We start from the raw sequence: 14,647 nt of genomic DNA, 5'->3' as shown, positions 1-14,647 counted from the left end.
TTGGTCAGATGCATTGTATTGTTTGAACAATAGATTTCTTTTGACCAGCTGTGGTAGCCTGCACAATGAGTGAAAGTGAGATCATGTTCTGTATCCTACTCAAAGGTATTACATTTAGAAGAGTTAGGGACAGAGTAGAGATTGTGTGTTTTGAATGTAAATTTATGGATTTTTTCAATGTATTGTAATTGTACTCACCTGCCCAGGGACTGCAGATGGCAACTCTGGTGTAAAAGATCTTTTCTTTAGGGGAATTAATCAGATTGGATATGGTTCATAAATTCATAATATTTAAAGTAATAAACTAAACCAGATTTTTGGGAGGTTGCTGCCAATACTGTTTCACTGGGGCTGCATTCTGTTAGCATGAGCTTTCTGGGCCCTTCAGCATCCTCCCATCAAACACACATGTTTGATGAATGAAAGTGTGTGGTTGTCAGTAAGCCTGGACGGATAATCACATTAATTCGATTCATTAAAGGTTTTAATAATCAAGATTTTTTTTTAAACTGCAAAATCACAAAATCAAGGATTATTTTAAAACAAGTTTAAAGGATTTAAATATTAAAATCATTGTTGTGTATGTGCAAAAAAAAAAAAAAGGGCCATATCTCAGTTCTAGTTGTCAGTGTCTAATTACATTTTAGTAGAAGTATATTTTTTTGTTTTCTCACCTTAGCATACTTTGCAGGAGCTTTAGCCATAGTAGCAATGATACTGACTAACATGGCTTTTGCCCCAGTTTGCACCCCCATTTAAGATCATAAATTGTCATCATATGTGAAGTATCTAACCAACAGACAGACAGTGAATGAATCATTGCACATTTTGAGGGCTGGGGTAAGACCATTGGCTCTCTCCCCACTCTGGTAATTCCTCTCTCACTGTGTAATGCCGTCAGTGGACATTCTTACATTGATTACACCCAGTGGAAATGACTTCTGTGTTCATTCCACAGTGAAATAGCGTCTGTCGAACCCGAGGCTTTTAACATTAGCTGTGTGTGATTTAAGTGACGCATTCACAGTGTGGCAGATTTACAGCTTAATTTTCAGATTCATGTATTTAGCCTGAGAAGGAGAAAAAGCACAAAACAATATGGGGATGTTGCTGCTATTGATATTTCAGGGATTCTGCTGCATCGGCTGGTAACACTGTCCATAGTTAATTATTGAGAAATAGATGTTGGCGTTGGAGTGTGAACACACCATCCGAGGGGCGTTTAAGGGCGATCGGTGAGCAGGCCGCCGGATATGTTATCGATCTGAGTGCATTAAAAGTCAGTGATAGACAATATTTGATCTAGAACTTGTAAAGTGAATCGAAGTCACACTTAAGTCTTAACTTAACTTTAACAGGCTCATATTATGCCACTTTCTGTTATAATGTTGTTTCCTCATCACAAACAGACCTGGAGTTGTGTTTTGTTTCATTCACACAAGTTTAACACAGAAAATCTGCATATCATAACTGAAAATATTTTTGTTCCACCTTGTAATGTTATGTGGTGATACAAGAAGTGCTCCACTGTGTTTTCAAACTCCATACACCATCACTAGAATCATTTGGATAATTTCAACTCTGTAATTGCTGATCTCTATTGAACTAAAGGCCAAAGGTAGCTGTTAATTTGCACACCACAGCTTCATGACATCACAAGGTGAACGTGGACATTTTAAGGTTTGGAAATGTAGACAGACTAATAAAGCTGGATTAGCAGGATTCCTCAAACATATGAATAAAACTAAACAGAGCTCCAGGTATGTTTTTGATGAGGCAGCAGCATTACAACATGACTTAAAACTCATACGAATACATTTTGTGCAATATAGGACTACTATTTTTAGATACACACTTGGTTCTAGCAGTTTGTAATCATTAGTACGTATGTATACATTTCTTTGTCTAATTAAATACACTCATTTTTTTGTGTGAGAGCCCATATATATGTACAATTCCATAAGTTCTACTCTGAAAAACTGAGGAATTAAAATCCCAATTAACCTACTTTACATAGTACGCATTTGGTTGTTTATTCCTTTCATGGAAGCAAAACATGACATGATCTAGATAAAATATGCAAATGGTTAATTCAGATCAGAGCGTAGCATGCCAGAATATCCCCACTGAACATATAGTGCAAAGGGTTTTTAATTACAGGACACATAATATGCTAATCCTCATCCACAGTCCCCATTGGATTTCCTCTATACAACATAGCCAAACACTAATCAAATATGCAATGTAACTAAATATGCCAGTCATTTGGCATTGATTAAAATCATTTCCAGACATTTGTTTCATCAAATATAAGTGTGTCAGAGTTTAAACCTTAAGTGAATAAATAGATGTAGTAGATAATTCTGTCATATTATACTGTTACATGTGACCACTATGAGATCTGGACCTCCATTCACAACACCACTGATTATAGGCCATGCAAAGAAATCAAGGAAACCCAAAAGCACGTATCTTCTTGAAAGTTTTTTCTTCTAAAATATATTGTTTTCATCTTGCCTAATATTCTATGTGCACCATCTGTCTTTTTTATGGAGGGAATGCCACTTGCTTATTTCCATGGAGATGTTATTGCTTTGCCGGGAAAGGTCCTCATTATGGCATTAAACTTATCTATCTCCATGGAGAAAAAAAAAGCCAAGTTATGGGTCAGGCAATGACAAAACCACCAGAAAAGTTACATAGTGGACCTTTAAATGTGGTTAAATCTTGAAGTATTTATTTTATAGAACTTTTATGTGTGGTTGGAGTAACTGTAGTGAATCTGTTGAGTCGCTTGGTTTTATTTTTCCCAAAAAGAATAAAGAATACACGTACGTCAGCCGAGTGCAGGTGCAGGACCAACAAGAGTAGTAGTTTTATAGTTTTATATATAACACATTTCATGTTGGGAGCGTAGAAACATTGTGCGGACCTTTAATTGTTTTGATTTTTCTTTTTCACATAATTTGTTTAACCAAAATAATCATAATAGGCCTGTCACGATAAATTTTGAACACAATATTTTAAAACATAGATACACTGAAATAAACAGTAATATTGAAACAAATTTATGCCACTGATACAAAGTAGGACAATGCCAATAAACTAATTTCTAAATAGACAATATAATTAAAAAGCCTGAGCTGAAATAAATAAATAGCAGAATGAACTAATGATTACACACATAAGTTATTTATTCTATCCTCTACAGCTCAAATCTGACATTAAAAAAATCTCACAACTATTGCAAAAAAAAATGAAATTCCAAAAAATATATTGTTCCAGCTTTTATATACAGTACTGAATAATAAGTTGACATAGCATTTATTGTGAAAGGCCTACATACGAATAGCATTTTGAAAACCTTACTCTCTGTCTTTTTAATTTAATTAATTTATTTTTCATAAATTTTCATAAGTCATAAAACAAACCTTCAAAACGTTCTCTTTGTCTTTACAGGTTCACCATAAGCATCACCATGACTCGCTGGGATCGCTCCTCCGCTGTGTTCCCCGCCCTGAGACTAACAGTCATCGTTGTGATTCTCCTCCTCAAAGTCCAACCCTCTGTGGCTGGAGCGCCCCCTCAGCCCAGCTCGGACGGCTCTGTCTCTGCTGTTTCCACTAATAAATCTGAGTGCAGCAAACCAGAGGAGTGCTCCAGAGGGGTGATCTTGCCAGTTTGGGAGCCCATAAATCCTTCATTCGGTGACAAGGTTGCCCGGGCTACGGTTTACTTTGTAGCCCTTGTCTACATGTTTCTGGGAGTGTCCATTATCGCAGACCGCTTCATGGCATCGATAGAGGTCATTACATCCCAAGAGAAAGAAATCACAATTAAGAAACCCAATGGGGAAACTACGACCACCACTGTCCGAATCTGGAACGAAACTGTGTCAAATTTAACTCTCATGGCTCTTGGTTCCTCTGCTCCTGAGATTCTGCTGTCCGTCATTGAGATTATCGGCCATGGGTTTGACGCTGGCACTTTAGGACCCTCAACCATCGTAGGTTCCGCCGCGTTCAATATGTTTGTAATCATTGGACTTTGCGTCTACGTGGTGCCCGATGGCGAGACCAGGAAAGTCAAGCATCTCCGAGTCTTCTTCGTCACGGCAACCTGGAGTATCTTTGCGTACATTTGGCTCTACCTGATCCTGTCGGTGATCACGCCGGGTGTGGTACAGGTGTGGGAGGGGCTTCTGACCTTCCTCTTCTTCCCCATCTGTGTGGTCTTTGCTTGGATAGCTGATCGGCGTCTGCTCTTCTACAAGTATGTGTACAAGCGCTACCGGACTGGAAAGCAGCGTGGCATGATCATTGAGACAGAGGGAGACCGACCCCTGCCTTCCAAGGTATTAACACTGTCTATTCATAGAGGTGTTGTCTTTATGGACAGAGGAACTACTGGCTTAACCATTCTTAAATTAACCTATTAGTCTTCCCACAAATACAAATACAAGGGTACAAGTCTGCATGCCATCTCTTTGTTTAAAGGGTCCATATTACGATTTTTAATGGAGGACCTTTAAGATTTTTTGCACAAATACAGCAGCCCTACTATTAAAATCACAATATTTCATTTTCTATTCTATACTCACTTAACAAACAAAATCATATTATTTGTTGACATTTGTACACATTGACACATATTGTGCACTTTTAGTTTTTAACCAGCCTTTAAACCTTTTAGTTTTTAATGGTGTTCCCTGATCATTACCAGACTGAAAGTTGTGTTTTGATTTCTTCATGCATGTTTGAGTAATCCAGTATTGTCCTGCATTTGTCCTGAGGCTTGAGTGCTTCTACATTTCCTTTTTTTTTTTTTTTTTTTTTACACCTTCCACCTATCTCTGTCTTCATTCCTGTAATTTTTTTGGGATTATTAAAAAAAAAAAAAAAAGCTGTATATACAAAGTGAAAACCCTGAAGATGTGGGGCCTGGCATCTTTATAGTTTTGAACTGAAAGTTATCTTATCCCTTAAACTGTCAATATTCCAGTTTACAGTCAACAGCAAGGCAAACTAACAATCTACTCATCTTATAATCTAATTCTAAGTACCAGAAATAATCATTTGTCACATTTAAGTTGAAAAGCAATTGCCAGGAATCAGTTTGCTAATTGCATTATTTTGATTCCATGACTACAGGTGGACATTGAGATGGATGGTAAAATGCTGAACTCACACGCCATTGACTTCCTGGACGGTCCCCTGGGATTTGATATCGACGAGAAAGATCTGGATGAGGAGGAGACCAGGAGGGACATGGCCAAGATCTTGAAAGAACTCAAACAGAAGCACCCAGACAAAGAGGTTAGTGTGAGAGAAAGAGTGATTAAATAATAATGCCCCAGTAGTAAAGGCTATCCCAGGGGCTAGTAACTGTGCAAAAATATAGATGTTCTCTGGGGCAAAGACCTGACCTAAAAATGCAATGAAAGCTCAGGTTTTGACACAGGTTTTCTCTCACAGTTTTAATAGATATGATACAGAACAATTTATATATAAAATCTATAGTTACTTACATCTGCTCATAAAGGATACAATGTTGTTTTGACAAATTAGATTTAGACTTAGACAAACTTTATTGATCCACAAGGGAAATTATTTGTACACAGTAGCTCACACATCACAATATAATATTATAACAGAGCAAAAATATAAATGGCAATAATAAATTCTAAATTAGTAGCAAAAAAGATATCAGGGGACAGGTGTTGAATAAGACATTATATAAATGTATATGTACAAGTCAAAATAAAATAGAAAGATAAGTAATAAAATATTCAATCACAGCTTTATACAAGAGGTCATAGGGAAACAGTGCAACAGTGACATGATGATTGACAGGATATAGGGTTATCTATTACATAACAGTGAGTTGTTGTACAGTTGTATTGAGTTTGGTATGAATGTAATCCTGTATCTCACTGTTTGAGTGGAGCTGTAGGAGTCTGTTGGAGAATGAGCGAACAAAATCAACTCTAGTGAACTTATAACACTCTTAGCAGCATAACTAATGGAATGCCAGAATTAAAGGGACAGACTGGAATTTTGCACATAGGACCTTATTTCCTAGAGAGCTAGGTGGAAAGTGGAACCACTTTTTAAAAAATATTTCATCCAGTCCTTATATTTGCAGAAGTTACTGGTGCTAGGCTAACGCATGACAACGGCTATAGTTAGCCTGCCACTAAAAACAGTCTTACCCACTCCACAAAACCCCTAAAGCAAATTAAAAGCATTATTATGTCAGACTGTCGATGTAAATGTTTGTGTTGATAGAATAATGTTTGAAGTAAAACTAACCTTGCATCATGAATTGCATGAGTTTTGAGGGACTATTTTCTCAGCAGGAGCAGAATTTTACTTTGCCGTAAGATAGGTGTTAGGTGATATCAGTCCGCCGCTGCCAAACTTTCTATCAGGAAGTACAACATGCTGCTGCTCAGACATAAATTCTTCAAATGCAAGGTTGGTTTTACTTCTAAAATTATTCTATCGACACAGACATTCACATCGACAGTCTGGCGTTATAATAGATTTGCTTCAAGTGTTTTGTGGAGTGGGTAAGACTGTTTGTAGTGGCAAGCTAACAATGGCCATTACCATGAGCTAGCCTAGCACCAGCGACCGCTGCAAATACAAGGACTGGATGGAATATTTTGAAAAAGTGTCTCCAAAAGTCTGTCTCACTAGGAAATGAGGTCCTATGTCCAAATTCTGGATTGTCCCTTTAATGAATGAACTGTGAAAGTTTATTTAGTACCCAGTGATGGGAAGAATATTTTGAAAATGTATTTAGCTACAGAAACCTGAATCCCTGCATTAAAATGTATTTTGTAACATATTCTGATACATGGGCCCATCAGGGTACTGTCTTCTGAATACTTTTACTTCGAGTCACATTTAAATTATAGTGTAAAAACTCGACATATGATTAAAAACAGCTTTGTGTTTGTTCCACTGTTTGTTATGCATTTCCTATCACTCATTGCAGGAGGAAAAATCACACATGCATGCAACACAAGAGCAGCGTTGTCTATTTTACTCACTAATTCTATGTAGTTTGAAGCCTAAATTGTGTGATCAAACACCACAATGTATTCCTCCAATTTTAGAAAAGTATTCTATATTCTGAATATCGTCAAAAGAAAAAGTAACTATACTGGAACAGTTCCACAAAAATTGTATTCTGTTAGTATCACTGTTACTCTCCATTATTGTCAGAGGAGGCCTAATCAAGAACAGCTGGACAGTCATCTGTGAAAGACTTTGATTCAAATAAATTAATTTGTGTGCTTTGAAAAAATTACAACTGTGGACATGGAAAATAGTTTCTTCAACTCACAATGCAAAATTATTTGGGGACTTTTCTGTGTTTTGTGATGAAATTTGTATTTTTCTCTTAATGTGTTGATAAGCCCCAGGCAGTTGTCGTTTTGGAGAGAATGAAAGTGCACTGTTATACATGAGCCTAATAAACTTGTTTAGGTTGTAAAGTTTATGAGTTCCCTCCCTCCTCTTATTACATTGAGTTGGTGATGGAAGATGATTGAGTAATGGTCGCTTTAGGCGTAATAATATGATTCATTCGCACTGCCATGGCTTAGGCCCCATCAGACCAAAGCTCCACTGGTTATAAATTATTTACTCAAGTAGGCAAGTACAGTAGATTTTTACGTTGTCAAGGCAGAGTATTGTGTGGTTTTGTGGGGCTTTTTACAGGTTGAGATGTCAAGGAATCTTCTTATATTGCCATGGGAAGACTTTTTGACTTTGCTTGACTCTTTCTTATTTCTTTCTTCAGGTGGAACAACTCATTGAACTTGCCAACTACCAGGTCCTGAGCCAACAGCAGAAGAGCCGTGCATTCTACCGTTGCCAGGCGACCAGGCTCATGACAGGAGCTGGAAATATCCTCAAAAAACACGCCGCTGATCAAGCCCGGAAAGCCGTGAGCATGCATGAGGTCCGATCTGATGCTGGGGAAAACGACCCAGTCTCCAAGATCTTTTTCGAACCAGGCTCCTACCAATGCCTGGAGAACTGCGGCACCGTTGCAGTTAACATTGTGAGGCGTGGTGGAGATCTCGGTAAAACCCTTTCAGTGGAGTACCGCACGGAAGATGGCACCGCGAACGCTGGCTCTGATTACGAATTCACTGAAGGCGTGGTCGTGTTCAAGCCTGGCGAAACCATGAAAGAAGTCCGCGTTGGAATCATTGATGACGATATCTTTGAAGAAGATGAGAACTTCCTGATTCACCTGTCCAATGTGAAAGTGCTGACGTCAGAGGGGGAGGAGCCAGAGGAGGGTGAATCGGCCAATCACGTCGACTCCGTGGCCTGTATTGGCTTACCTTCAACAGCTACAGTCACGATCTTTGATGACGACCATGCCGGTATCTTTACCTTTGAGGAGCCTGTGGTCCATGTGAGCGAGAGCGTGGGCACCATGGAAGTCAAGGTGCTGCGTACGTCTGGAGCTCGCGGCGTGGTCATGCTGCCGTACAAGACGGTAGAAGGAACGGCCAAAGGAGGAGGGGAAGACTTTGAAGACACTCATGGCGTCCTTGAATTTCAGAATGATGAGATTTTGTGAGTACCCTGACTTACATTTTGGATTTTTTTCACAGTATTTGGAATGGGTGTTTGTTATAAATGAAGTTAAAGTCTCTGTGTGTGTGTGATGTGGTGGTTGATGTAGGTGGACTCTGCGATATTTGCAAAAAAGATCCATTTTACTTGAGCTATTTTCTGTCCTTTATACTGTTCTTTCTCTTTTTTCACTCCTGTTTTGTTGCTGCACTCTTGATGCTGTTCTGTTCATTTGTTGTTGAGCAAAAACAAGGTTAAAAGAAGTCATCAGAAAAACACTCTCAAAATTGTTGGCTCTGCACAGCTTCTAAAAAATAGAATTTCTCTGGCTTAAATTCAAATGTATCAGAGCTAGAAGTTGATGTTCTTTTGCACAAATAGTTAACCAACAATTTATCAGCAAGCAGCAATAAGAACTAGCGGGATTAATTTGGGAACATAAATGAAGATTTGACCTTTTTAAATATGCTTATATTGAAAGACAAGTCCCCATAGCAACTGGTCCCTGTGGCAGCTCGCCGTTGTCCTTTCTGTTGAAAAAAGGTCTTGAAACGGCACTTGTAGGATACCCGCTGTGAAATTCCACAGCAACAGTTCAAGCTGGTCTTGGTCGACCAAGGACCCTATTATCCGATGGTGAGTCATGGTGAGGGCCGTGATTGCCTTTTGGATGCATATCAAGCCCTCGCGGTTAGCATTCGTTGCTAAGTGTTGAAAGGATGGAAATTAAATAAGTGTTAGTTTGGTGCTTATTGTCATTTTCGGACAAAGTGAGCAGGACAAATTTGTTTTTTGTCAGAGCTGAAAAGTATTGTGATGGTGGCTTTTTATGTGGACAAAATGAGGTGCCACAAAATTAGTGAATTTGGAAAGACTCGTAGATACAAAATTGATTTTACAACAAAATACAGAATTGTGTTTTTTGTGAATTTGCTAATTTGTTATGATGTTGTTTCCTCATCAAAAACATACCTAGAGTCGTGTTTTGTTTAATTCACACAACTTTAACACACTGATCCTGCATATTTTAGAATTCTTTTTTCAAACTGAAAACACTCTGTTCCACCTTGTGATGTCATATGGTAATACAGGAAATGCTCTACTGTGTTTTTAAACTCCATACATCTTCACTAGAATCATTTGGATCATTTTAGCCTTGGAATTGCCAATCTCAGCTTGACAAAATATAAAAGGTCACTGTTAACTTGAAAACTACCACTTCATGACATGACAAGGTGGAACAGAGCATTTTGTACTTTGGAAATGTAGACAGACTAACCATAAAGAGTCACTCAAACATGTGTGAGTGAAGCAAACCACAACTTCAGATAGGTTTTTGAGAAAGTAACAACATTTTAACATGGCTTAAAGCTCTCAAGAGTCAATTCTGTGTAATATTGGACTTTTGAAAGCTTTTAGCAGGTTGCCGTGTGCTTCAATCGAGCTACATACAATTTCATAGCAGCACTTTGGGGCAGAATGAGAGAGGGACCAGCATCTTTTAGTACTTTCAGGTTGACAAGCTTGTGTGTTTTTTTCCATGACGAGTGAGTCATTATCAAATACTTGGTTCCACAAAATTCACATAACGTTTTGAATATGCGGTGAGAATTTTGGTTTAACACATCGCAGGCATGGTTGTCCATTTTCTTGGGAGGTGAAATGCTGGAGTGTGGATATGAAATGGGTTTAATTATTACGTGTGACTGTTTGAAATGTCATGATGAATCTTTTATGAGTTATGGTAAATGTTTCTCACTGTTCTTTTGATCATTTTGAGCCAGATGTGAGGGCCTTTTTCTCTTGTGCAAAAGTATTCATCCCTAATTCATTACTGTAGCTGAAGTTAATTTTCTACAGATTTATAGATTTTTGATATTTAGGTCACTCTTTTTTTATTAAAAGGCTCGTGTTACACTATTTTCTGGTCTATGTTATAATGTTGTTTTCTCATCACAAACATACCTGGAGTTGTGTTTCATTCACACGTGTAACTCAATGATCCTGCATATTTAGGTTCTTTTCTCAAACAGAAAACACTCGGTTCCACCTTGTGATGTCATGTGGTAATACAGAAAGTGCTCCAATGCATTTTAAACTCCTTCATTAGAATAATTTGATGATTTCAGCCCTGGAAATGCCAATCTTTTCTAAACAAATGCTTGAAAATTACTGCTTCATAATGTTACAAGTAGGAACAGAGCATTTTGAGTTTTGGAAACACAGACAGACTAATAATAGTGTTACTCAAATATGTGTGAATGAAACAAAACACATTTCCAGGTATGTTTTTAATGAGCTAACAACACTGTAGATGGCTTAAAGTTGACAAGAGTCGATTTTATATAATATATGAGCTTTAAAATTGAAATCAAACTGAAATAGAGATCAACCTACACATATAGTTAATTATATTCTTCATGTATTGCAATGCATTATACAGTGACTGGTCTTTTCAATTCTGCTGGCTATCCGTTTGTATGTCATAATAAGCGTTGAATTATGTCCCAACGGAAGGAAAACTGGGGGCAGGGTTTTTTTTGTTGAGAAAAAAAATGAATTAACCGATCTAAATGTGAGTGCCTCCAGGCTAGAGCTACCCTGATTATGTTACTGTGAGAGAGATGAAGCATGAGAGGCTGGGCTGCTGGCTGCTGGTAGGGGTGAATACATGATTGCAAAGGAAGCTACAATGGATATATATAGGGAAAAAAAAAGTTTGGGGCTCACATAAGTTGCTAGTTCCAACTTGTCAAACTTCACCTTATACCTTTCACTTTGCCACGATGAGACCTTGCAATTTGTCTAGCGAATACAACTGGAGGGCTGGTGGTTGTGCGTGTTCCCAAGAAGATTGAAAAATGTGTGTGTGCGTGCGTGTGTGCGTCTGGGAAGTGTGGAGAGAAAAGACAGGTACAAGCTTCAAATGATGTCTACAGCATGGCATGACCCAAAAAGGTGCTCCCAAATGTGAATGCACTGCAGTAAGGCAGATGGGTTATTTATAGCCCAGAGACACACAAAGCTAATGTTAATGTTGGCACCATGTTTAATTTCATGCCATAGTCTTAATCAATTATACACTGTCAAAAGATGCTTGTACTTTGAAATAACATCTGCACATTATGATGCCAGGTGCCTTGTGTCTTACATATTTTAAGTGTATAAAACATCGTTAATAGTTTGTTTGTTAAAGGTGCATTGTGTAAGTTTTCTGGCTGCTTTTCTCAATGAAGATGTTATTGCCTTGTCTGAAATGTTTCAGAGTATACTATGAAACTTTTCTGTCATCATGGAGACCAATCCAGGCCAAGTTATTGGTCAAATCTGTGGAGAGGCACTGTCAGAATGTTTATTTTTCTACATATTTTTAGCAATACCCCCCCGTAACTGAGTAAATGTAACGTAGAGCTGTTTAATGTCATATTGTGGGAGATTCAAAACAGAGCAATGACATCCATAGAAACAAGAAGCTGACAGACCCTGAAACGTTACACAGTACACCTTTAAGATGTAGCAAGATTTTTCAAGGATTGCTTTAAATTAAAAGTAAATGGCCAAGAAAGAAATCAAGTTTCCAGCACTACAGCACTGCAAGAGAATCAGTACAGATTTCAATAATGATTTTTTTTAGACAATTTATTGTAATTTTCAACGCAAAACAGTAGTAGAGAATTTTATATCGTGTGGTCTTATACCGTGTGGTCTGATATAGAACAAGACCATCCTGAAACTATTTAAGAAAGGTCAACTTTTGTCTTATTTATGAGAAATAAAATTAATACTTGATAAAATGAGTATCAGTTTTCAGTATTGATTGATTTGTATCTGTGTATATATAGATTCGTGACAACTCAAAGAGATTTTTTCATGTATCAGTTGTTATATTTGGATATTTATTTTGTTTAACTTTTTACATAGGTACATTAAGACTTGTAATTGAAAGACTGCACTAAAGGTCACCAATTAAAATGTGTTCAAAATACAAACATTTTCTGGAAAAATACACCCTCTGACCCATGTAATCATAAGGTCAGAAATACTAATAGCCCTGTGTTGTACTTGTCCACAAATGCATACTCACACGCACACACACACACACACACACACACACAGACATGCACGTGCACAAACACACACACAAACACAGCCAATTATGCAATTTCCATAAACAGGCGGTGCAGTGGAGGAACATTGTACAGTCGTGAATCAAATTAGAGGTCCTCCTACGCACACAAGCATGGAGCAGACTGGCACGTCACACTCCAATAACCAGCGCAGATTGGCCTTTGGAAATGCATGCTTAAACGTTATAGGAATATGGGATTAGGAGGAGAGAATATGAGAGAGTATGAGAATATGACTGCTTTAGATTCAGAAATAGGCCTGGTATTATCTCATGCCATTTGGGGACAGTGGTAGTCGCAAGTGGTCAGGACTATAAGAGCAATTTGGGTTACCTTTATATTTTCTGTTACAGGTGCAGTGTGTAAGTATTCTGGTAGAGGGTCTGCACCTGTCTCTCCATGGCTTCCTTTGCATAGAATGTTCCATAGTATGGCGTTAATTGCACAGGGTATTTCTGAGCAATATAAATATGTATATACATGCAAGCCAAGTGAGTTTAATGCCGTACCCTGGGACTTTTCTGCCTCTTGTTGACTGACCAGACTACTGCGACAGACCACAGTATTTCAGTACATTTGATTAAAGGGCCCATAATATTGTTTCCTCATCGAAGACATGCCTGGAGTTATGTTTTTTTAATTTTTTTTCAAACATGTTTAACACACAAACTCTGCATATTTACACTGAGTTTTTAAAATACTCTGTTCCACCTTATGATGTCATGTAGTAGAAGAAGTGCCCTACTTTGTTTTTGAACTTCATTTGGATAATTTCAGCCCTGGAACCTACACCGTACTAAAGGTAAAAAGTAAGTTCTAACTTGAAAACTACCACTTCATGACATCACAAGGTGGAACAGACCATTTTGAGCACTAGAGACGTAATAAGATAATAAGGGTTACTCAAACGCGTGTCAATGAAAATGGTTTTGTGGAGGTAACATTCTAACATGGCTTAAAGCGCACAAGAGTCAAATTTGTATAATATGGGCTCTTAAAAAAGTGCACCCCAAGATTTTCCCAGGTAATTTCATTAATTAGTTAGTCTTTAATTGTTGAGAAATATTGCTTATGTTTTCTGTATTAGAGTGGCTTCAGTGTAAACTCTCTAGATGAAATATAATTAGCATGTGGACTTCAGGCATTATAGCTGTTGTGCTGTGCTGACAAAAAAAAAAACATATGAGATTATTCTCTTAAACTCAAAGCCAATATTGAAAACTTACATTGCAGTGTTGCAGTTGTCACATGCTTCAATCTCACTACTGAGGCACAGTAGATGGTGTTGCAGCAAAAAATACTTCACCGAGGTCTAACCGGTATATTGGAAGTGCCCTCCAGTTCCAGTATAAGAAATTCTGGTTAGGAAGACATAATTATGGATATACACACGAGAACTCTGCCCTGAGGTGACAGTGACAGTACAGGGGGAAAATACTGTATATGTAGTATTAATTAGCAGCAGAAGATAGCTGGAGTGAGCGAATGAGAGCCTCTGCTGCTAAAATGTAAATGATTAAAACTGCAAATGTGTGTGTGTTGCAATGATTGGGATTTGTTTCTGTAAATGTTTCTGTAGCGCGAAAAGAGGATCACAAGCTGTGAAATAATAACTTCATAATATTGTTTACTTCCGTCTAATTTAAAGCAAACGACTTTAGTGAAGGATCCTGATTAAAGTATAAAAGGATTAAAATATGGAGGCTTTCAAGGCAGTGGTTCCATCTCAGAGTTGTAAAAAAAAAAATACGAGAAAACTTTGGGGGTAAATACTGCATTATTCAACATCAATGTCTGGTTATAGCTGATTTTCAAACTGTGAAAAGAGGAAGCATGCATTTAAATCAATAGTTCCTAAATCTCAGAAACCCTTTGGTAAATTTGATTTTCAGGCTCATGCAGTAGACGAAGAGAAGT

At 37.8% G+C, this 14,647-nt stretch overlaps 1 protein-coding gene across 2 annotated transcripts in view; it reads left to right on the top strand.

Annotated features, from left to right (window-relative positions):
• slc8a1b (solute carrier family 8 member 1b) overlaps positions 1-14,647 on the top strand; it is a 136,127-nt gene that overhangs the window by 14,478 nt on the left and 107,002 nt on the right. For both annotated transcript variants that reach the window (XM_055162766.1, XM_055162765.1), the window contains exons 2-4: positions 3,460-4,354; positions 5,151-5,315; positions 7,813-8,603. In XM_055162766.1, coding sequence (XP_055018741.1) covers positions 3,479-4,354; positions 5,151-5,315; positions 7,813-8,603 — 1,832 coding nt within the window. In that variant the 5' untranslated portion in view covers positions 3,460-3,478. The remainder of the gene's footprint in view (positions 1-3,459; positions 4,355-5,150; positions 5,316-7,812; positions 8,604-14,647) is intronic.

Source organism: Boleophthalmus pectinirostris, unplaced genomic scaffold (assembly GCF_026225935.1).
Source record: "Boleophthalmus pectinirostris isolate CB_2022bp ecotype Guang Dong unplaced genomic scaffold, ASM2622593v1 HiC_scaffold_5, whole genome shotgun sequence".
Taxonomy (NCBI): Eukaryota; Metazoa; Chordata; class Actinopteri; order Gobiiformes; family Gobiidae; genus Boleophthalmus; species Boleophthalmus pectinirostris.
The sequence above is the reverse complement of the archived record's forward strand: the minus strand, read 5'-3'. Positions and strand labels throughout refer to the sequence as shown.